Source organism: Pseudochaenichthys georgianus, chromosome 1 (genome assembly GCF_902827115.2).
Source record: "Pseudochaenichthys georgianus chromosome 1, fPseGeo1.2, whole genome shotgun sequence".
Lineage (NCBI taxonomy): Eukaryota > Metazoa > Chordata > Actinopteri > Perciformes > Channichthyidae > Pseudochaenichthys > Pseudochaenichthys georgianus.
In genome coordinates this window covers 1,510,771-1,535,375 of record NC_047503.1, presented here as the reverse complement: position 1 = coordinate 1,535,375, position 24,605 = coordinate 1,510,771, and the positions used below count along the sequence as shown (strand labels likewise).

General features: G+C 44.6%; 1 protein-coding gene across 1 annotated transcript; it reads left to right on the top strand.

Moving 5' to 3' along the window:
- The first annotated feature begins 786 nt into the window (after positions 1-786).
- On the top strand, positions 787-14,729 carry LOC117454655 (syntaxin-3-like). The gene is made up of 10 exons (XM_034093776.1): positions 787-816; positions 1,662-1,736; positions 1,808-1,907; positions 2,006-2,080; positions 4,856-4,923; positions 5,244-5,352; positions 12,944-13,017; positions 13,608-13,742; positions 14,381-14,491; positions 14,652-14,729. Exons 1-10 carry the CDS (start codon positions 787-789, stop codon positions 14,727-14,729), a joined length of 855 nt encoding a protein of 284 aa, XP_033949667.1.
- The last annotated feature ends 9,876 nt before the right edge of the window (positions 14,730-24,605 follow it).

Here is a 24,605-nt window from a genome sequence, read left to right as displayed (position 1 = left end):
TTTGTTATTTTCATAAGAGCACCCCCATTTTAATAGTTTTAAACAGTAGGTAAGTAAGACATGAATGAAATGAGTCAGTCACTCATTATCTATTATATTTAGCAATTGTATGGATTAATAGTAAAAGCTTAAGAAAACACACTGTGCAGGTTTAGGAGGTGTGTGTGTGTGTGTGTGTGTGTGTGTGTGTGTGTGTGTGTGTGTGTGTGTGTGTGTGTGTGTGTGTGTGTGTGTGTGTGTGTGTGTGTGTGTGTGTGTGTGTGTGTGTGTGTGTGTGTGTGTGTGTGTGTGTGTGTGTGTGTGTGTGTGTGTGTGTGTGTGTGTGTGTGTGTGTGTGTGTGTGTGTGTGTGTGTGTGTGTGTGTGTGTGTGTGTGTGGGGGCGGGGGGGGTGGTGTTATCGTCCTGCACCGTTGTCCTAATCCGTTCTTAGAGGATAGAGGCTTAGTGGACCTGAGGGTAGGTGGACAATAAATAGTGAGAGAGAGGAGCGTCCAGACCAACCAGCAGCTTCTCCTCATGAATAACTCTCCTCACTCCTTCCTCTGACTCCTCCATGACTGCGGGTTCTCCTCCATGTCTGCCGGTTCTCTTCTTACAACTCCTCCCGCCAACTCTCCAGCATCCACTGAAGCAGCTAATCACTTCCACTGGGCTAATTTGGATGCCATCTTGACATCCTGTAGGCTAGGGAAGGAATAGTCGTCCGAGACCTTTGGGGTAGTGGTTTTATCCATCTATATATTGATTTATTTGTTAAAGTGTGAATTAAACACAGAGCTCTGAAGATGAAGGACCGCCTGGCCCAGCTGAAGGAGGTAGGAAGCGTTCATATGTCCGGCTGTGTGATGAGCTGCAGGTCTCAGGCCTCCTGCTGTAATCAGTGTGCGTGTGTGTGTGTGTGTGTGTGTGTGTGTGTGTGTGTGTGTGTGTGTGTGTGTGTGTGTGTGTGTGTGTGTGTGTGGTGTGTGTGTGTGTGTGTGTGTGTGTGTGTGTGTGTGTGTGTGTGTGTGTGTGTGTGTGTGTGTGTGTGTGTGTGTGTGTGTGTGCACGTGTGTGTGTGTGTGTGTGTGTGTGTGTGCGTGTGTGTGTACTGTCGCTGTGTCTGTTATTCATGAGTTTATTTTCCACTTGTTCAATTTAGCACAAAATAATAGAAAAACAAATGTGAAAACCGCGTTTAGAAATAATATTAAAGCAGGTTCTAGCCGAATATTTGAAACATGAAGGAAAACACAAGGTGACTCAAACTAGCACGTCTTGTTATATGTATTACTTTGATGTTTTAGAGTAAACATTGTTATAGTCCTAAAGCGTGTTGTAAGGCTGAGGATTTAAAATGAGTTTACTCTTTAGTTTGGAGCATGCAGAAGTCAGCAGCGCGTGCGACTCAAGCGCGTGTGTGAGTGTGCCTGACGTCACAGAGGCACACTGTACACATGTGTCTGTCAAACTGCTGATCAGACGGTTTATAACGAGACAGGAAATACATCAATATTTAGAGATGACCATGTGTGTGTGTGTGTGTGTGTGTGTGTGTGTGTGTGTGTGTGTGTGTGTGTGCGTGCGTGCGTGCGTGCGTGCGTGCGTGCGTGCGTGCGTGCGTGCGTGCGTGCGTGCGTGCGTGCGTGTGTGTGTGTGTGTGTGTGTGTGTGTGTAACAGAAGAGTGACGCAGGCAGCGATGACGTTGAGATTCCAGTGGAGAACCAGGCTTTTATGGACGAGTTCTTCGCTCAGGTATTCAATGTGTCTGTCGCTCACGTTGCTAGAAGAGAACGTATTCTGTGCTGATGTCGTCTCTCTTTCAGATAGAAGATATCCGCACCAGCATAGACAAGATTGATGAGAGTGTTACAGAAATCAAAAAACTCTACTCCGCCATCCTGTCAGCTGCTTCATCTGAACAGAGTAACAAACACACACACACAAACACACACACACACACACACACACACACACACACTTCTTGCTGTGTGTGAACTCCCTCGCCTCTCACTCTATTTCAGAAACACAGGATGAAGTGGAAGCCGTCACCAATGAGATCAAGAAGTCGGCTAACAACGCAAGAAACAAACTGAAGAGTGAGTATTGTTTTTTTCCTGTTCACTGATTGGATTACAGTCTTCTCGGTTGCTAACACACATTTTCTTTTAAATGGCTCAGTTTCTCAAAACCACATGCCCAAAGTGCAGAACACCTCACTTCTGCTGCTAAGTGAAGAACTGCACTCAGAACCACATAAACACTTACCAAATGCAAACTTTAGCACCAAATATAACTTCATTCTTAACACTAGATGGTTTGACCACCCAGCTACACACTGCTGAGCATACTCTGAAGCACTCTCACCTGTTCTGGGCTGTGCTCTGTACAGAGAGGGTTCTGCAGAGAAAGACTGCTGAGTTTACAGAAATACAGTAAATGAAGAAATACAAATGAGTTGTTGAAACAAATCACATTTTATTCAAAGCTAACACTGTGCAGCATCTCAGCACACAGCTGCTCTGCTTCGGATCTCTCTCATGCGGCTTTCACACCAGCGCTTTTCCCTTTCTAGCTCCGAGCGGGAGCTTTTCTGGTTCAGCTCCGGTTTCCCTTCTCAGCTCCCGCTCTGTGCACACCGCCCACTGGCGCCCCAGAGCTGCCCCAGCTGCGTCATGACGTCACCGTTTACATCGCTGATTTGCCCCCCAACGGCAGCCATTATGGCAGCTCACAACAACAACAACAACTGCGTCGGGTCGATGATCGTGTTGCTTTTAATCACACGAAGCCAGAATAAATTGAATAACGACTTCTCCAACCTTATACGTTGCTCCAGAGTGCCGTGGTTCATTGTTTATTAATGTGTTTCTGCAGCATTTACCGACCGCTGCAGTGCTGCTCTTCCACGGGAGTTTATTCTCCCGTTAGCTCCGGTTAGCTCACACTGCAGCGGCCGCTCTAAAGTATTCACTGTCCGACTCACACAAGCAGCTGATGCATATCCCCAGTTCCCTTAGCCTAAGTGAATGTGTGTCAGTCTGAATTGACACTGTTTGGTATCACAACGCTGTTATGAAAGTTTCCCTGGTATAAAACGTGTGATGTTGGCATAGCAACCGAAGCTAAACTGACTACTTGCATCCGATAGCTGCAATAATACAAAACAACACGTCTGCCTCTCTCCACAATGATCGATAACAGTGAACGGATGGTCAAAGTAAGGCACAAATAAACAGAATCACACGAAGCCTGGTTAGTGTTGCCTGACTTTATAAAGTGTGTTTATAGGCACTACTGCTTGTAGGCAGGCTGACAGTCGACCCATGGGAGGTGGGTTTAGTTTCCTGCACGCCTCGACGTGAGAGAGACGTAAGCGACGTCACCTCTTAGCTCCGAAGCTCTTGCCTCTGGACCGACAATTTTTTGGAGCTGGAAGTGAACCGGATTCCGGAGCTAAGAGCCGGCGCCGCTCCAGTGTGAACTGGAAAACCCAGCGCTTTTCAGGCTCTAGCTCCGAGCCGGAGCTGAAAAGGCGCTGGTGTGAAAGGGGCATCAGTGGGATGCAGTGTTTGCAACACCCAGTCAGTTGCTGCTGCTTCCTGCCTCATTGGACACCCTGAGCCTTCCTCCTCTTTGTTCCTCAGTCCTTCAAATAAACAACAAAGACACAGTGGTCGGTCAGTGTCTGTGTTGCATATCAGTAACTTCACCACAGTACATGGTGCAGGATGTGTGTACAGTTACAGTCTGCAACATGCCAACACCTCAATGACAGCAATGAAGTGAATACGTTTCACACAACAGATATAAGCTCTGAGATATCATGAGTCATGCAGAGCTACTGGTGACTAACCTGTTGTCAAGTCTAAGTGTCCGGATTACAGAGGCAACAGGACATCGGCTTAGATTAGGCTGAACCCTCCGTCCAGCCTCTCATCGTCACACCATGTGATAACATTTCATTTCATTAGAGAGTATTCTTCTTAGTCCACGTCCTCTCCCTCCAGCTCTACCTCTACCTCTCATTCTTCCTCCTCTCACTCTCAGCCACCTCTTCCTCTTCCTCTTCCTCTTGCTTCCATGTTGGCTTCCATTGTTGCTGTTAGAGAGTTCTCACCTGTGGTCTTTTCATAGTGCCAACATCCTGATTGATGAGCCAACATGATGCTCTCAGGTGATTGGTCAGATGGAACGTGCTTCTTGATCATTGGTCCATGTGTGAGGCCTTTTGAATATCAGTGTTTTCAACCTGCTCACACGTGACTTCATGTCAGACTCCTGTGTGTCACGTGGAGAAACGTGTGCAGTGGTTTGCACAAAGTGCCGTGTTGATTTGCATATTGTGTGAAAAGCTGAAAACGTGTTTAGAGTTTTGGAGATTTGAGCCGATGTTTTGCTCTTTGAGTGTCGGTTAAAATAATTGTGCTTTATGTAGAATTTTAGTGTGTTAGCCATCGAGAAAAACTGTAACTCCATTAACAGCTAGATGTCCGATGTAGAGTTGAGAAGAAAAAATTCATTCTTTATTCAACGTGTTTGTTGAGTAAAATGCTAAACATGTCTTATATCCATAAATATTTCTGTGTTGTCTCATCTTGTGTTTACATCTGCACACTTCTGCGTATGTCTGGAAGTTATCCAATTGAAATCATCTTTGTGTGTGTGTGTGTGTGTGTGTGTGTGTGTGTGTGTGTGTGTGTGTGTGTGTGTGTGTGTGTGTGTGTGTGTGTGTGTGTGTGTGTGTGCGTGCGTGCGTGCGTGCGTGCGTGCGTGCGTGCGTGCGTGCGTGCGTGCGTGCGTGCGTGCGTGCGTGCGTGCGTGCGTGCGTGCGTGCGTGCGTGCGTGCGTGCGTGCGTGTGTGTGTGTGTCAGGTATTGAGGGCCAGCTTGAGAAAGCAGATGAAAAAGCCTCAGCTGACGTCAGGATACGCAAATCACAGGTCAGACTTTATAAGATATAACTATTTAATTAAGTTTACTTATCAAAATTCTACCTTTTAAAGAGCTGGAGCTCACAGGAAATGTTTGGGTTTTCATATGTATTGATTCTGGAAGTTCTCAGCCCCCAACCTTCCTGTCGAAGCTGACACAGAGACCTGGTCTTTACCTCTGTTGCTCTGCACTGAATAAAAGGCCCATTGAAATCCTTTTATGAAGCTGAAAACATAAACATGGACACAATTATGTGTTATGTCACTTCATTACATATGTACTCCCCTTTAAAGTCATTTAGCAAGGCATTTGCATTCTCTGTTCCCAGCATGCCATCCTGGCCAAGAAGTTTGTTGAGGTGATGATCCGATACAACGAGGCTCAGATGGACTTCAGAGATAAGAGCAAAGGACGGATCGCCCGGCAGCTGGAGATCAGTGAGTTACAGTCGTGATATCATGACTTCCTCCTCCGAGTCAGGCCGAAATACATTACTTTAATTGTTTTGAATATGCCTTTCGTGAATCTATCAATCACTTTTTACATTACATGCACACATTCAGATTTCACACGTTCACCATGTGTCACAGTCATTCAGTGTCACATACTGATGTTATTGCTCCTTTATACATGACTTGGCCTTCTGGTTACTTTCCTGAATTACAGTTATTCAAGCATAATGACATTATGTGAGGTATATTGTGTATCTTATGTCTTATATATTACCATATGCTTATTCAAATCATTGCAGCTTGTTCTCAGTTAGTAAAGTATTCAATCTGCTTTGAAGATGAACATGTCTGCCACTAACCACTTCTTACACGACATAGTTTGGAACAAGAGCGTTAACAACTTGTAGGACAGTTGTGAAAAATGGTTATAGTCAGGTCTGAATATGACTCTTAAATTGATCAATCATCGAGACTCAAATGAGCTGGAGTTCAGTAAATCCATTTACACTGAGACTTCACCGCTAATTACGTGGTCCAATATGTGATTGCGTACCTTGGAGGTGAAGTGCAGGCATATTGTCATTCAAGAGAGAATACGATGCGTAGTTCTTTTGGAAAACATGTTTTTCTTTTAGCCTATTTACCTCGTTAACGTAAATAATACTCATTACATTAAAATTCATTATTTGTGATTAAAATAATGGTTGTTGGTAATGTATTAGCGACCCCCACAGATGTATGATTTCACTGCTTTCATAGGAGCTCAGACCCCTCCTTATGGGAGCTCAGCTCCCATTGGCTCCCACATAACTCCAACCCTGTATGAACCCCTTACAATGGTACTGTCAGCAGTAGGGGTTCACTGATCACTGTTCATGTCAGTATTATAGTATAATATTATTATTATCATAGTAGTATCATTAGGACTCAGATTATATGAGTGTTACAGACACTAAAGGCCCCCCATGGATTTGGCACCAAGAACAAACCGTTTTATTTAACCTGTCAGTGTCATTGTGTCTGAAGTCTTACCAAAAAAAAGATTTTCTTGATGATATGGCAGAAATATGTATATGTTCATCTGGCACGCATGCTATTCACAACATCTCTTGTGAAACAGAAAGTCCACATGGTACCCTTACTATCAGTCCACTTTAAACATGATGTGTTTAGTGTTGATTGTATATTTCATCAGACTATTCAGAGGCATGTTGGCCTCAGTGTAACCCCTAGATTCCACCGGGTCCGTCTGCGGCGCGTTACGGCTGTGCCGCGGTTTTGGTCCGGCCTCCGTCATACCCTACCGGGCGCGTTTCAGAAGCAGAGTGTCTAGCCTAGTGTTTCAGAAGCAGAGTGTCTAGCCTGTCTAGCCTGTCGGTTCGCAGTATTTGTTGATTTGCAGTATTTGTTGATTTGGGCATATTTCCTGGACAAAGTTAATAATAATTGTAATAGTCCAGTTATAACCGACATGAATCAAAGATGTGTTGCTGTATTTTAGTGGTAAAGAAATGCATTCATCATCATAATTATCTATATATATAATTTACACAGTGCCTGTTTAAACCGGAGGAGAACGCTGGCATTTATTTTGGGGATTGACTGGATGCTCTGACCGGTCCACTTCCTGTCCGGCGCCTCTGCAACGCCTCGCGTCGAAAAATAGACTTGAATTCTATTTTGAGCGGAGCCCAGCGCAGAGACGCTTCTGGGACGCTTCTGAGCTGTAACGCGGTGGAATAGCACCCATTAGCCACGTTCACACCGCGTACTTTGCAGTACTTAGTGCCGGCGCATTCACACCGCAGTACTTTTCCCACAAAGGTTCATCAGAACTTAGTTCATGAGAACTCTTTAGTTCTCATGAACTAAGTACAGATCGCGTTCACACCGGAATAAGACCCTGGGGGAGGATCAGGCAAATGAAGCCGCTGACGTCACTTCTTCTTCTTCTGCTTTGGGTTTACTGGCAGGCCGCAAACCACTTCACGGCATATACTGCCGCCCAAAGTCCCCGGCCGGAAGTCCCCAGAGTTGGGAAGGCTTCAGTAGAAGCTGCTGGGAGTCCCAGCAGCTTCTACTGAAGCCTTCCGAGTAAATTGCCAGAACGCCGACACCTCCTCATCTCCACCGCTCCCATGTTTTATTTTGTGTTGCCATAAGTTAGTCTCTCTGCGTTTCTGCGCTGGGCTAATGCTAATTCTAATAATGCTAATGCGAGGATAATAAAATGGCGGCTTCACAACACTTTTTGGGAGTTTTACGGGGCGTGGTTTGCAATCCGCCCAGCCAATCAGACATAGGAACCTTTTTCTCCCACGAAAGTCTCTGCTCTCTAGCAGGTTCTCATGAACTAATTTGAGTTCCGGCTCTTTTTGGTGTGACCGCAACATTTCGGAACTATATCGGAACTAAAGTGGGAAAAGTACTGCGGTGTGAACGCGCCTATTGCCACAAATACAATGACGGCTTCACAAAACTTTTCAGAGTTTTACGGGGCGTGGTTTGCAATTCGCCCAGCCAATCAGAACTGGGGCACTTTTTCCCCCAGGATAGTACCACCTTTCTAGCAGGGACTGAAAATGGGGGTAAAAGTACTCTTTTTGGTGTGAACGCAAAACATAAGGGGAAAAATACGGGGAAAAGTAGAGTGGCTATTGACTAGAGTGGCCGCGATCGTTGTGAACGCCGCGGCGCATCCGTAACGCGGCCGTAACGCGGCCGTAACGCGACGCAGACAGTTGAGCAATGTTCAACTTTTGAAGCTTCGACGGAAGCATCAGCCAATCAAATCATATGCCAGTACAAGCTCTAGCCAATCAAAAACCGCGTGCTTGTGTGTCCGGGGCGGGAGATTCATGTGATTGGTTGTTGGTCAAGTTTCAGACACGCCCACCGGCAAGCTTCAATGTGTGGACGCTGCGTTACGGCTGCGCCGCGGCATTCACGGCGATCCACTCTAGTCAATGGGGGCTATTCCACCAGACGCGCCGCGTTACGGCTAGAAGCGTCCCAGAAGGCTAAGCCTTCCCAAATATGTTTGTCACTGCATCCTGGTAACATTAAAATATAATGTATAATGTTTCTGTCTTTGACATTAGCACTGCTATGCAGCCACCAGTAAACTGTACTACGAAGCCAGTTCAACAGACCCTGGATATCCATCCATCCATCCATCTTCTCACGCTTATCTGTGGTCGGGTCGCGGGGGTAGCAGTTCCAGCAGAGAGCCCCAAACTTTCTTTTCCCTGGCGACATCAACCTGCTCTGACTGGGGGATCCCAAGGCGCTCCCAGGCCAGCGAAGAGATATAATCCCTCCACCTGGTCCTAGGTCTACCCCTTGGTCTCTTCCCAGCTGGACGTGCCGGGAACACCTCCATAGGGAGGCGCTCAGGTGGCATCCTAACTAGGTGCCCGAACCACTTCAACTGGCTCCTTTCGACGCGAAGGAGGAGCGGCTCAACTCCGAGTCCCTCCCTGATGACCGAACTTCTCACCTTATCTCTAAGGGAGACACCAGCCACCCGGCGGAGGAAACCCATCTCGGCCGCTTGTATCCGCGATCTCGTTCTTTCGGTCATGACCCATCCTTCATGACCATAGGTGAGGGTAGGAACGAAAATGGCCCGGTAGACAGAGAGCTTTGCCTTCTGGCTCAGCTCCCTTTTCGTCACAACGGTGCGGTAAAGCGACTGCAGTACCGCTCCCGCTGCTCCGATTCTCCGGCCCATCTCACGCTCCATTGTTCCCTCACTCGAGAACAAGACCCCGAGATACTTGAACTCCTTCACTTGGGGTAAGGACTCATTCCCTACTTGGAGTGGACAGCAGGGTGGGAATTTCACGACGGCCACGACGGCCATGGCTGCACTTTGGCCGTGATGCCCTGTTAAAAAAAATGCAATTCACGGCCAAAGTGGCCTTTGTGCCCCTGTCAAAAGTAAAAAAAAATGTCCTGTGGTATTGGTATTTTGACTAGCAATTTAGTTAAATTGTTTCGTTTATCAACGCTACAACATAGCGTTTCGTGAGTCGGTTGTCGTTGTTGGGGGGGGAAAGCAAACAGCTGTTTGCTGCTCGATGTGCTCCGCAGCGCGAGCAGGCTCCGGTGAGCGGGAGGGCGCTCCTTCTTCACTACAGACTATCGCGCCACCTAACCATTCGCCAAAATGTTTTTAATACGAGCGGTAACCGGCCAAGCGCCGTGCAAAAAACAATCTTCAAATAAAAGAAAGTCACCGGAGGAGTTAAAGGAGTGACAGGGAGTTGGCTGCAGTGCCGCGTCCTAAAACCCTTTTATAATTTATCGATTAGATTTATGATTCGAAAATTATAAAAGTAGGGTAGACATGTGGAGATTATCCGGCTGAACAAAACGTGCATTTATCAAGCAGGTTTGTTTTCCACAGACCTTATTTCCAGCTTTTTTCCAAAACCCTGTCGAGAAATTCCATTGCTTTTTGTGGAGGGAACCAGCAGCTTACTTCCTGGTTTCAGGACGCGTCACTGCACCTCTCAATATGATGCCAGTATAAACAAGGTCTTCTGTCGGCTCTGTACATCAATGCCGACCTATGCTGACAAGTAAGTGAAGAGTAGACAATATAAAGGTATTGGCGAAATGTCCCGGCAGTTTAGGATAATGAAGGTTCTAATCAAATCAATTACATATAGCCATTACATGTCTAACTCCTAATGACAGGAAGGCAGAAAGCGCATTATACAAATAATAATACTCATAATAATAGCAGACATGTTTTAACAATGACCACAATATCATTATTTTAATAAACCAAATATGAACAATTGAGGAAAATGAGGAAGAACTGATGATTAAAATGTTGTAGTAATGTAGTAATGTAGTTAGTGCATACATTATTGCAACAAATGTGTTAATTTTCTTCATTATTATTATTATTTTTATTATTTTTTTTTTGGTGGACGAATGCTCTGGGCCAGTGGTTACAATGGTGGGGCCAGTGACAATACAATTTTACCCTTACTGTCTACCCCTGACTGACTTATGTGGTTTATGGCTGAACTTAACGTATACATTTAAGAAACACTATTGCTATTCAGCCGTTTGTAAAACGACTGGTGTTGACGTTAGTGCTACACTTTTCAGTCATGTTGATTGACCAGCGTAATTTAACCAAACAGCCTTTGTGCCCTGTCATGTGGCCTTTGTGCCCTTAAAAAAAATGTGAACGGGAAGGCCAAATGGCCTTGCCCCTAAAATGTCGAAATTCCAAGCCTGGTGGACAGTCCATCGGTTTCCTGCTGAGAACCATGGCCTCAGATTTGGAGGTGCTGATCCTCATCCCAGCCGCTTCACACTCGGTTGAGAACCGATCCAGTGAGTGCTGAAGGTCGCAGACCGATGAAGCCATCAGAACCACATCATCTGCAAAAAGCAGTGGTGCAATCCTTAGTCCACCGAACTGCAGACCCCCTCCCCATGACTACGCCTCGAAATCCGATCCATGTATATTACAAACAGGATTGGTGACAAAGTGCAGCCCCGGCGGAGGCCAACCCTCACCGGGGAGGCGACCCTCTCGTCCACTGGGGTAAACTCCAACAACGAAGCACCTAACCGGGGACTTGTGAGTATCCCCACACCCGCCCGGCGCCTCACACCTTGAGCAACTCCGGAGAAGAATAGAGTCCAACCCCTATCCAGAAGTAAGGTTCCAGAGCCGACGCTGTGCGTAGAGGTGAGCCCAACCAGATCCAACTGGTAACGCTCCACCTCCCGCACAAGCTCCGGCTCCTTCCCCCCCAGAGAGGTGACGTTCCACGTCTCCAAAGCCAGCTTCTGTCGCCCGGGTCTGGTCCGTCGAGACCCTCCGCTTTCACTGCCACCCTTCTGGCAGCGCACCCGACCCCATCGCTGTTTCTCGTAGGTGGTGGGCCCGCGGGACGGAGAAGCGGAGGTGTTGCCCACGTTGCCTTTTCGGGCTGGTCCCGGCCGGGCTCCGTGGCAAACCCGGCCACCAGGCGCTTGCCGACGAGTCCTCCTTCTGGGCCTGGCTACAGAAGGGGACCCCGGGCTTCCTCCGGGCCAGGTATCCTCACTTCTTGTGTCGTCTTTCATGAGGTCTTTTGAACTGGATATGTTTGAGTTATCTTAACTAATCCTAACAAACGAGATCTCGCTAAGCGGTCTTACGACGCTGGTTTTCAACTCAGTAACTCAACCCATGGTTTCTCAGTCCGGCTGAGAGCGCGTTCAAAGGGCGGGGCTAGCAACATTTGACCAATCACAAACATGGACAAGCGTACTGACAGCGCAGTGTCATACTTCATTAATGAAAATGAAACTATAATATTAGACAAATATGAAGAAGTTAAACTTTAAACATCCATGACTTAAACACTTTATCCAGGATAAAAGCAACATACACTGAACAAAAATATAAACGCAACACTTTTGTTTTTGCTCCCATTTTTCATGAGATGAACTCAAAGATCTAAAACATTTTCTATATACACAAAATAACCAAATATTGTTCACAAATCTGAAAAGATCTGTGATAGTGAGCACTTCTCCTTTGCCGAGATAATCCATCCCACCTCACAGGTGTGGCATATCAAGATGCTGATTAGACAGCATGGTTGTTGCACAGGTGTGCCTTAGGCTGGCCACAATAAAAGGCCACTCTGAAACGTGCAGTTTTGCTTTATTGGGGGGTCTGGGGGGGGTCCGAAAACCAGTCAGTGGTGTGAGGGGTAGGGTTAGGGTTAGGGTTAGAGTAATGTTGTGAATCGAGTGGCCTGTGTTCGTCGTCCATAACATACGCCTGCCCATACCATAACCCCACCACCACCGTCACTCGATTCACAACATTACCCTAACCCTAACCCTAACCCTACCCCTCACACCAGATACTGACTGGTTTTCGGACCCCTCCAGACCCCCCCAATAAAGCAGAAATACAGAACAGCTGGTTAAAAAATAAATAAACTACCAAGTGTTTGAATGCGTAGGCTACATTAACAGGTTTATGATATCACTGTCTCATCTAAGACACGAGTGATCTGACTTAATAATTAAATAATTAACATAATTACATTTGAGTTGAGTGTTTCGTCAACTTAATGTGTTGCTTAAAAATACTTCTGCATACAGTATGTGACACTGTGAGTGTTGCACGGCCAGATACGGCTGGAGAAGCTGACTCAGATAAGGAGATATATGATACATTATGATATTATATGATCGATGATCTGATTGATGATGTGATATGAATGATAAGTGCGACACGTCGGCGTCTTCCCTGCATACGGCTGTTTTTCTGTATTTCCTTCATCCTGTAATATGACTTGATAGATTTGAACTCCGCACACTGAGCTCTGATTGGTCAGCAGGCGGTGCTTTCACTGAGAGTTGATCTCGGTTGATCTCTTTTCTCTTGACACCGGAGGCGGGCAGCGTCAGGTAAAAAAAAGTGATTTAGCCTTCCCAAACCTGAGCCTCACGCGCCGCCTATGCTCGTCCTGGTGTATTGCTGTCAGCTGTTAACAGGTTTGTGTGTGAAACACTTGTTCAACTGTCTTCCTGTTAATCACAGCGGGGACAGCAACGACTGACGAAGAACTGGAGGCCATGCTGGAGGGAGGAAACTCGGCTGTGTTCAGTGCCGGGGTGAGACAGTCTGTGTGTCTCAATATGTTGAACATGCACACACACTGTTCAAATAACACACTCACAGCTAAGTCACTCTATTAATGTATCGTCGATCAACAATGAATTGAGATTCTCCAAGATCATACCTCAGTCCGTTATATCATGTCATCACAAAGTGCCATGTTACAGAAGCATGGACATTGCCTTATACCATGGTATTTTTTAATAGTACCATAACATGGCACCTGGCTATATTTGACAGCACCATGGTGCATGTTCCATATTGCATACTATCCTGGTTACTATGGTATACAGAACCAAAGTATAATGTACTGTTCCGTGGTGTGGTGTGAACTACGGTACTGTCAACAGGTAGCATGCTACTTGTACCATAATTCTACAGAGTGTACTTGCAGATGGCGAAATGTAGATTATTTATTAAAGAAAGTGATCAAATGTATTTTGTTGTGTACAAAATATATTAATTAATATTATTTTCAGGCCGTGATCTCCCCTCCCCTATTGCTGCAATAACAGTATTTATCTTTTAATGTGTTTTCACTCCTCTGCTGACATAATTGTATCTGTCCCCCGTCCCCCCCCCCCAGATCATGGAATCTAAGATCACCCAGCAGGCCCTGAATGAAATTGAGGCCCGTCACAAAGACATCATGAGGCTGGAGAGCAGCATCAAGGAGCTCCATGACATGTTTGTGGATATTGCCATGCTGGTGGAGAATCAGGTATAAACGCACACACGCAGCAATCACTTACGTGTTGCCTTTCACCAAACTACTTAATATATATTCTTCATTGATCATATGATTTCTAATAACCAGCTTGATTCACAATAATAAACCAATGTGATGGAAGACTGGACTGTAGGCTCTACCAGTGTAACCAACCAGAGGGTGTCCAGTGAGACAAATGGTAATAAGGTAGAAACAGATCACTTCTGACCTTATGTTATGAACAAAATGATAGATCTACTTGTTCATATACTGTACAAGCAACATTGCTACTAAAAGCAGTTTTGCTAGCGTACTAACTGTTGCCACTTCTGATTGGAGAAATGTGTTTAAGAGTATGAGGAAAATGTAATATGGAGACAGGTTTTGTTTCATATTGGTGTATCTGAGTAGAAAGTGTTTTAAAGTAAAGATGTCATATATTGTTTGTCACTGTTGTACATTAAAGTCTCTCATGTTCTTCCAGCTGTCAGTCGCTGTGTTAGATGATATAACTGATCAGATATTTGAAGGAACGCAGGAAAAGCTGAAGATGTCCACCTTCACAGCATGCTCACTTAAGTTACCATCTCGCTTCTGAAAAAAAGAAAAATTGACCAAGAATTATCTCTCATTATCCTGCCCTTCTCTAGGGGGGTATGATTGACAGAATTGAGAGCAACATGGACCAGTCGGTGGGCTTTGTAGAGAGGGCAGTGGCCGATACCAAAAAGGCAGCCAAATTCCAGCAGGAGGCCCGCAGGGTAAGTTGAGACTGATGGAGCAGTCACATGGCTTTACTGGCCTGATGAAACATTGTCTGTTTGAGATCTGTTGACTTTTCATTTCTTTGAATTTTTTTTCTATGCATTTACTGAGCAATGCACAACATCTTCTTTTCCTTCTCTGTTTACTTTTCTCCAGAAACAAATGATGATCTTCTGCTGCTGTGTGATTCTGGCCTTGATACTCGGTTCATTTGTCTACAGCTTCTTCAAATAGTAATGCTGAATGAGCCCCCCAGCGGGGTCCCACAGGGCGGGACGAGGCAGAGCAAAGTAGAGCCCGGGCTCAGTTTCCTCATTTCACTCCTTCAAATTAGAAATAGAGTTTGAAAATCGTTGCATTCCTTCTCCGTTATTTCTGATATGTTATTACAACTTGTTCAACATTCTTAGGGAGTTCCACATTTAAATTCAGTTTTAATGTCAGATCTTGTTGAACTAAATATTAGAGACACCTTTCAATGCCTGCAATGCACTGCATCTAATACAGCACCAAGACTAAATGACCTTTAGTTCCAACAAAAGCTTTAAAGGCTTGATGAAAGGGAAATGTGTTGTTTAGCTCTAACCAATGCAGTGTAAACCCCTGTTCCTTATCAGATGTAAGAACTACAGGTTCAATCCACGAGCAGAAATATGTTTTTCATCTCTATAAATATGTATGGTATTAGGTACAGGATTTGTCAGTCAATGCTCGTGTATCTGTAGGACTTTTCAGGAGTGATGAGTAAGATGAGCTTTTATTTATATATGTATCCACTCTTAACATAGTAAAAGTATTGGTTTTTTTCTGTATGGTGATCCTAAATATGTCTTCCCTCCGAAGATTATTTAAAAGCTGCCAAACCTGGATTCCTTTTTAAGTGGGCTTTAAGAGCCCCATTAACTACTATCTCGGTTAATTTAAATACTTCAAGTAACAGACAATGAACAGTGTCAGGATCTGCTTTCATAAATACATTAAACATTGACTAACTAATGAGAAGTAATGTTATCATATACAAAAAAAACAACTGAAAAGGATGTATTGGTGAAAAAGGACTGCAGGCAGTGGCTGTTAACGGGATGAAGTGAAAGTGAACCGATCACACAGATGTCCCTGTAGCACTACCCGTATTTGAGTTTGAAACTGATTAAAACTAGACGCGATGGTAGGAATATGACTACATTCTGAAGGTGTTGGTGAAGAAATGGAATAAACCCAGCCCTGCTCTATTACACTGCGTGTAATGTACTGTTTTACCTCTTCATGTCTTTGTTGTAGGTGTATATATTACACAAATTGCTTTTATTTCTATGTGTTTGTGTTACCCCCCTTCTTATTTTTTAAAAGAATATGCTTGTATTTCCAATCTTGTTTCATGCCATGGTTTGATTCTAGTTTGACTTCTGCGTCCTCCCTCTTTGCTCTACATCCACATATGCAGGTACACTGCAGTACACTAATGTTAGCCTACTCTTAATCCATATTTTATTTGTAACATTTGAAACTAGGTTTGGTCAGTGAAAAAGAACATTCAACCATTTGGATTGTTGGAAATGGAAAATTCTTCTTTCAATTCATTTAATTTCAAATCTTTATTTATGCAGGTGAATCCCATTGAGATCATTGATCTCTTTTTCAAGGGTGACCTGAAACAGGTCTGAAACACCAGTCTGTTTCTTCTTATTACAGACACATGCATTTCCTAACATTCGGTCTATATGCTGTAAAATGTATTATCTCTTGGATTTACACACGGCATCTATTGCACGTCTGTCCGTCCTGGGAGAGGGATCCCTCCTCTGCTGCTCTCCCTGAGGTTTCTCCCATGTTCCCCTTAAACTGTGGGTTTTCTCTGGAAGTTTTTCCTTGTACGATGTGAGGGTCTAAGGATAGAGGGTCTAAGGACAGAGGGTCTAAGGATAAAGGGTGTCGTTTTTCTCATCCTGATATTCTGAACAATCTGTGCTGTTGTATTTGCTGTAAAGTGTCTCTACTGTAGGCTATTTTTATTATATGTACAGCACTTTGGCTCGACCAAAAATCGTTTATAAATGTGCTATATAAATAAAACTTGATTTGATTTGATTTAAGAAACAGACTGGTGTTTTCTTGTGTCAAGTTAGAACAGAGGCCTGTACTACGAATCCAGTTCAACATACCCTGGATATGTTTGAGTTACCCGGTTTACCTAATCCAAAACAAACGCGCTCTCCCTAAGCGGTCCTACGACGCTGGTTATCAACTCGATAACTCGAATGGGGCGGGTTAGCAACATTTGACCAATCACAAACATGAAGAAGCGTACTGACAGTGCAGCGTCATACTTCCTGAATGAAAAGTGAACTATAATATTGGACGAAGAAGTTAAACTTTAAACATCCATGACTTAAACACTTTATCCAGGATAAAGCTATATATATATATATATATAGCTTTATATATATATATAAAGTTTTGGATATATATATATATATATATATATATATTAGGGCTGTCAAGTTAACGCGTTAACGCAAAATTAACGCCACAAATTACTTTAACGCGATTAACGCATGTGTGTTTTTTTTCCTCGGACGCCCCGTAGTTTCAGAGCGCATCGAGTTTAAAATACCATCGACAAGCTGATGCTGACAGCCCCGCTGATGCTGACAGCCCCGCTCCTGCCGCCCGCTTGTGGCAGACCACACTTCTAGGCTCACCGGCAGGCACCGACTGGCCATCGGGAGGACCGGGAGGGTGTATGTATGTGTGGCCCGAGCAAGCGAGAGAGACCTTACGTGCATTGTTGTTGTTAGCATCTGGTGCTAGCTAGCTGCGCTAACGGATATAAGGAGCTGTTTAAATGAAAACAGAGGAGCGACATTTCGTCACAACTGCGCCGAGCACTTGACTTTATGCAGGAAGCCAGACAGTGGGACATTGTAAGAGAAGTCAGCACACTCAGCACGGATAGTGCAACATGATTGCAGCGTCCAGGCAGCTCCCGTTCGAGCATAATATGCCTTGAGTTGCACATAGCTCCAACGATCCATCACACACACACACACACACACACCATTTGTATTGTATTATTGAATGAGAGGTTCCAGGTTGAATTGAGGTGAATATTTGTAATGCAGAGGTTGTTGTGTTTAATATTCATGAGAATATTTGTCATTGTTCAAATGATAATAAACATTAGCATAAAGCATATTTGTCCACTCACATGTTGATAAGAGTATTAAAAACTTGAAAAATATTCCTCTAAGGTACATTTAGAACAGATCAAAAATGTGCGATTAATTTGCGATTAATCGCGATTAACTATGGACAATCATGCGATTAATCGCGATTAAATATTTTAATCGACTGACCGCCCTAATATATATATATATGAATATGAAATAAATTCTTAAATGAGGCAATAAATATGTATACATGTACATTTAAATACACATTTATTTATTTCATGGGACTTTTATTTCATAATGACATATTTATTTATTTCAGGGGACTTGTATTTCATAATGACACATTTCCATTCCTTATATGCAAATTAACGGGGCGTGGTTAGCTCACAGATCCAGACCAAAGCAACAGCACCACAACACTGACTCAATAGCTCTTGTTTCACACTCCAGTACTCTTAAGTGGTTTGCAAATTGCCAATAAACCAAACCGGTTCCGGTTCAAGAACCGTTCTTGTGCTTTTCTGGTGCTTAACTAGTTCTTCTCTGGTTCTGCCCTTTTTCCACCAAACCGGTTCCAGAGCCAGTTCCGGGCTAGCCTGATTTAGCTCTGGTTCTTCCTGTTTCAGCCGCAGCGGAGCCGGCTCTAAACACCGAAAACCAGTTCTTAGCTGACCCCACTTGACTGTCCGGCAAGAACCAAGAAGCAGGCAGAAGTTTTGTTTTGTATTAGCTATCGGATGGAATCAATACATGCGCTGCACAGGTTGTCATGTCGGACTATCACAAGTAGAATCATAATGAAAAGGTCAAATGTGCCTGTAGAAAATGGCTTATGCCACAATAGGATAGCAGCAAGTAGTCAAGATAGTCAGTTTAGCTTCGGTTACTGTTGCACAACTGCGGTCAACTCAGCCGTCTCTCGCGTTTGCTTGGTCAAATCAGCAGCTATTCATTTTTGAGTGCGCAATTAATTAAAGTTTTGTTTTGTATTATAGCAGCTATCGGATGGAATCAATACATGCGCTGCACAGGTTGTCATGTCCGACAATCACAAGTAGAATCATAATGAAAAATACGCCGGTAAAATGTGCCTGTAGAAAACGGCTTATGCCACAATAGGATAGCAACAACAAGTAGTCAAGATAGTCAGTTTAGCTTCGGTTGCTATGCTAACATCACCCATTTTATACCAGAGAAACTTTCATATCAGCGTTGTGAAGCCAAACAGCGTCAATTCAGACTGACACACATTCACTTAAGTCAGCTGCTTGTGTGACAGTCAGTCAGTGAATACTTTAGAGCGGCCGCTGCCATGTGAGCTAACCCGGAGCTAACGGGAGAATAAACTCCGGTGGAAGAGCTGCACTGCAGCGGTCGGTAAATGCAGTAGAAACACATTAATAAACAATGAACCACGGCACTCTGGAGAAAAGTATAAGGTTGGAGAAGTCGTTATTTAATTTAATCTGGCTTCGTATGATTAAAAGCAACACGATCATCGACCCGACGCAGTCCCCCGTTGTTGTTGTTGTTGTTGTTGTTGTGAGCGCCGTTGGGGAGGAAATCAGCGATGTAAACGGTGACGTCATGACGCAGCAGCGGCAGGACCAGTCGGGCTCTGAGCGGTGTGAACAGAGCGGGAGCTGAAAAGGGAAACCGGAGCTGAACCAGAAAAGCTCTAGCACAGAGCTAGAATGGGAAAGCGCTGGTGTGAAAGCCGCATGAGTCAGTGTTGTGGTGCTGTTGCTTTGGTCTGGATCTGTGAGCTAACCACGCCCCGTTCATTTGCATATAAGAAATGGAAACGTATCATTATGAAATACAAGTCCCCTGAAATAAATAAATGTGTCATTATGAAAACATAGTGTTGTGTTATTCAATAATACACGTGAGTTCAACTGTCACAATTAAGGATGTTTTTATTGGTAGCCCACATGCTAGAACACTCCTAGCTCACATGACCATAATTGTCTGCCTAAGACGTTATAGCCCCGTGCCCGTAGGGCTTCACTACTGTTGGCTAACACACAAACAGCACAATAATACCACATCTCCCTTTTTAGGAATCAATGACTGCCATTGACTCCACCTTAGAGGATTATTCTGCCTCTGCAGGGTGGAAGGTCTGTTCCTATCTGAACCAGAGATATAAAATAACAGTTAACTCAAGACCTTCATGAACCATATGATATTTTGTGTATTACACAACATTAATGCACAACATTTTGAAAAAACAGTTTTTTTCTCTCTTATAAATCTATATATTTTCTCTTAGGCTTCTGGTTTGTTTACAAGTCCAACCTAGCCGGTCTCACCACGGCTCTCCCAGATCTGGCTCTAGGGGTAGGTGCCAGATCTCGAGCACTGGGCTCCGGAGGTTCTGCAATACGCTGCTCTGGAATACCTCCTGAATGCTGCTCAGCTGCATCCCTGCCGCTCTGCTCTGACATGGGAATGAGATGATGGCGATTACGCCGGACTGTGCCATGAGGTCCCTCAAGAATGTAGGAACGCGGCGTGTTGTGACTGCCAATAACCGTTCCACTCGCCTTCTGATCCGTGACCCAAACCTCTTTTCCCGGTGCAAGCCTCTCGAGACTTCTCACTCGATGGCGCAGGTTGTACCGCTGTGCATCCTTTATTCTCCACTCTCTTTCTCGCAGAACTACAGCCTCGCTGTCGGGAAGAGCAGGATCCAGCAACGCTGGTAATGTTGGCACCGTCGTGCGAAGCCTCCTCCCCATGAGAAGTTGTGCAGGGCTATACCCGTTCTGTAGTGGGGTGGCTCTGTAAGAGCCAGATATGGGTAAGCTGCTTTCTTAAGGAGACTCTTCACAGTCTTTACAGCCCGTTCTGCCTCACCGTTGCTCTGTGGATATTTAGGGCTGCTGGTGACGTGTTTAAATCCATACGACTCTGCAAACTCTTCAAATGCCCTTCCCGAGAACTGCGGCCCGTTGTCTGTGACCAGCGTCTCAGGGATGCCATGTCGTGCAAAGATGGATTTGAGATGGTGGATTACATCTGTTGATCTTGTGGGTGTCAGCGAAGCCATTTCCACATACCTTGATGCATAATCCACTACCAGCAGATATGACTTGCTTCCCAGCATAAACAAGTCGGCACACAGTTTCTGCCATGGTCGGCCTGGGTATTGTCACACTCCTAGGTTTATGTCACGGTTTTAGTGTTGTCTGTCTGGTTATGGGTTTTGTAATTCTGTTCATTTGGTGTTTTGTCTTCCTCCTTGTGTTTTGTCTGGTCCTCCTCCCTGTCGTTAGTTTCCCTGGTGTGTCTGATTGTCTCATTGTGTTCACCTGTTGCCCTTGTGTTTCTCCCTCCCCTGCCCAGCTGTGTTTTGTCCTGTGATTACCCTTCTGTGTATTTAGTCTAGTCTTCCCCTGTGTTCCATGTCGGTTCATTGTTTCCCCTCCATGTTTCCACGGTCCGTGTTCCTTGTGCTGCTCATTTGTTTTTGGGTATTTTGGATACTGCCTTTTTGCCACAGCTTTTATGATTTAATAAAGCTCGCTTTTTTGTTAAATTCTGCATTTGGGTCCTACCTTTTCCACGCACCCTGACAGAATGAACTGACCAACTGTGGACTCAGCAGACTCAGATTATTTTGCGCTACAGGCGGAATGTCTTGGGTACTCTCTGGAGTACATTTTTTATACTTGGAATGGCGCCTCATCTAGACGGGGTAGAGAGGCTGCGTTGAAGGAGGCACGTCAGGAGGTTGCTTGCAACCCCTGGCTCAGGAGCATGTTGCCTGAGTGGCTAAACTTTTCACAAGTTGTCCTGAGGACTTGTCCGAAGCCCTTTCCTTGGGTATGACCAGGCCTTGGGAGGCCCACGGATCCTCCAAAGAATCTCTAGGAGACGCAAGACCAAGATTCAAGCCCGTGCTCCAGTGGTCCCTGCTCCAGTACCCGGCCCAGCAGCCATGGTTCCGGCCCTGGTTCCGGCCCCAGCAGCCATGGTTCCGGCTTCAGTACCGGCCCCAGTAGCCATGGTCCCTACTCCAGTTTTGGCTCCAGGACTGGCTTACCGGCCGACGCCAGCCCCCCGAGTCCTGTCGGTGTACCGGCCGACTCCAGCACCTCGTCTCCTGTTGGCTCTCCAGCCGACGCCAGCTCCCTGAGTCCTGTCGGCGTACCGGCCAACGCCAGCTCCCCGAGGCCTGTCGGCGTACCGGCCGACTCCAGCACCTCGTGTGTTGGCTCTCCAGCCGACACCAGCTCCCCGTGTCCTGTCGGCCGACCGACTCAAGTTCCCTCTCAGGTCCCCTCTCGAGTCTCTTCTCGAGTCCTCTCTCAAGTCCCCTCTCAAGTTCCCTCTCAAGTCTGCTTACAAGTCAAGTCTCGAGTTCCCTCTCAAGTCACCTCTCGAGTTCCCTCTCGAGTTCTGCAGCATCTGATATTTAAGAAGTGTGTTACATTTGAAATGGCAGAAAGTCTTGTTGCAATTTCCAGATATTAAAAGAGGTCCCTTGAGTTTCTCTGGTAATTATCAATAGTAGCAGTTAAGTGAATACTGTTCAAACAATACTTGTGTTTGTGTTTTATATTGATTTCTCTGTTTTATCCTTACATAAAGGTGAGTACTAAAATGGCTCTAAACAAGGGCTGTTTAGAGTAAACAGGGTTTTATTGCCCTGTGGGGGAGGTGTAGGCATGCAGGACAGGGTGCTAGGTGGGGGGAAGAGTATATTCTGCTTAAAATCTCTAGCATGTCATGTTTCAGGGAAGTCTACATATCTTGAATAGTATATGTGTGGGTTTAATTACTTTGTATTCTGTGTAACCAGAAGTTGGAGATATGAGAGATGAAATATTTGTGTTATCTTAAATATCCTTTAAGACACATCTGAGGTCTCTGGAATGTGGGGGGGGGGGTGTGTGTGTGTGTGTGTGTGGAGGCTGAGTAAACTCCACCCCTTCCTGTTTCTGTTGGTATAAAAGCCTATTCAGCTTTTTGTTCTGCCTCTCTCTTCTCGCGCCGCCCGGACCGGAAGGTCGTGGCAGCCCGTGAACAAGGGCCAGGAGTAGGCATACTCCTGACATTACGCATATGATATGATATGGCTTTGTATGGTAATGTATTGATTGTATTGCATTGTTATATTACCATTAAAATAGATTATTGTTTTAACGGATACTTATATGTTCTGGATTCCTTCCTGTATGATAACCAGCTTGTTAGGGACGCGCGGAGATTTGGAAAGCGGACCAGTTGTCCCTCAAAATCTCTATCAAATGGTGACCCGACGTGCCTGGTAAACAAAGCTGTGGAAGAATCCGGACGACCGGAATGGGTCGGGAACAAACGCTTTCAAACATCTCAGACAATCAGCAGGGCCCTGCAAAACAAGACAAAAGGTACCAGACGCCTGTTAAGAAAATCAACTGTCTGTAATTGGATATATCTAAAAGTTTAGGATTGTCTGTAGGCGTTTCACAGTGTTTTTAAAGTTTTAAATGGAATATACAATGCATATTTTACTATGTTAGGAAAGTTATATACAACACGTGAACGTTGATCGCAAGGTAGACAGAACGTCCGGCGTAACGTAAATAGAGCAGTTTGGCGTGGACCTCAGGTATACTTATTCCTGAGTGGCGTGGAAACGGTGCAGTTTGTGGGTTGCGAGGTTATATTCCTGCACGACAAAACCTGGAAACTCGATATTTTAGATCGGGTCGCCGTTTAAAACTGGGGTTAAATAACAGACCAAGGCTGAAAGCTAAAAGCCTAAAAGTCTGTTATATGTTGAATCGGGGAAAGAGAACAAACCTCACCGAAATTGTGACGGGACCGGCTCTCGTTTCCCTTTGTCTGTAAACTTAATTTGAAAAGCTAATGTGTGATAAAGGGCTCGCTAAGACCTGGGTTTTTATGCCCCATGGAATGGTCACATTCTTTATGTGTGTCGATGCATCGCGGTCTTGCTTGTCTGTTGAAATAAACATCACATTATCAAGCTGGACAAACTGTACGGGGAATAAATCTGTGTGATTTTTACCTAAAATACCTGTGTGAGCGATTGTCTGTGGAACTCAGACAATGCACTCAGAAGAGTGAAGCTCATTTGTGCTCTGCTGCTGCCATCTAGTGGCTGAAAGGGGGGGGAAGCACGTTAATAGTAACAACGACAATAGCCCAGTATATTAATACAAGTGAACACATATTAATTAAGTCAGATAAATAAAAGCGAAGTGAATATGGAACGTCAGAATGGTTAAGACAATTCTGAAATTCCAGGGAGTTACTGGGAGCAATGGGAACAGATTAAGAGATTGATTTTAAGTGGAATCAAACAGGGGGCTAAAGAAAAGGCTTGTATATTTAAATAAATAAGAATTTCGTACTATTCGTCATTAACTGATCATTTTACTCAAATATATTTCAGAGAAACTTAATTGCATACAGTAACGTTGAGGGAAAGGAGAAAGTAGTTTGCTGAGTATATGTAGTACATGCAGGTTAAAGTTTGATTCAAATTGAATATAATAGTGGATTGTTCCACCTACATTACACATAGAAAGATGAGAATTTCTTAAACATTAGATAACGAACTCACTGTAAGAAATATATATTGTAATGTTATTTAGGAGTTGTATTGATCTGTTTCTTGATTGTTCTGTCTGTTGGTTGTCATTGTTGATTAGTAAAGACCTTGTTTTATGTTGGTAAATGTTTTGGTATACCAATAGTTTGTTGTTAGTTGTTGAAAGAAGCCCCCCTTCTCTTGAAAAGGCTGAGAGCTCCAGCCGGAGCCAGTATTTGTACTTTCTGATTCTGTAGAAGTGTAGACCCTTTGTTTCAATCAGAAAAAGAGCAAGCTATTCATCACAATTGTATTTTTAGGTTATAAATAAAACAAAAAGTAGTAGCCTAAGTGATAAGCAGAAGGGTTTTTGAACGCTTGTCAGTC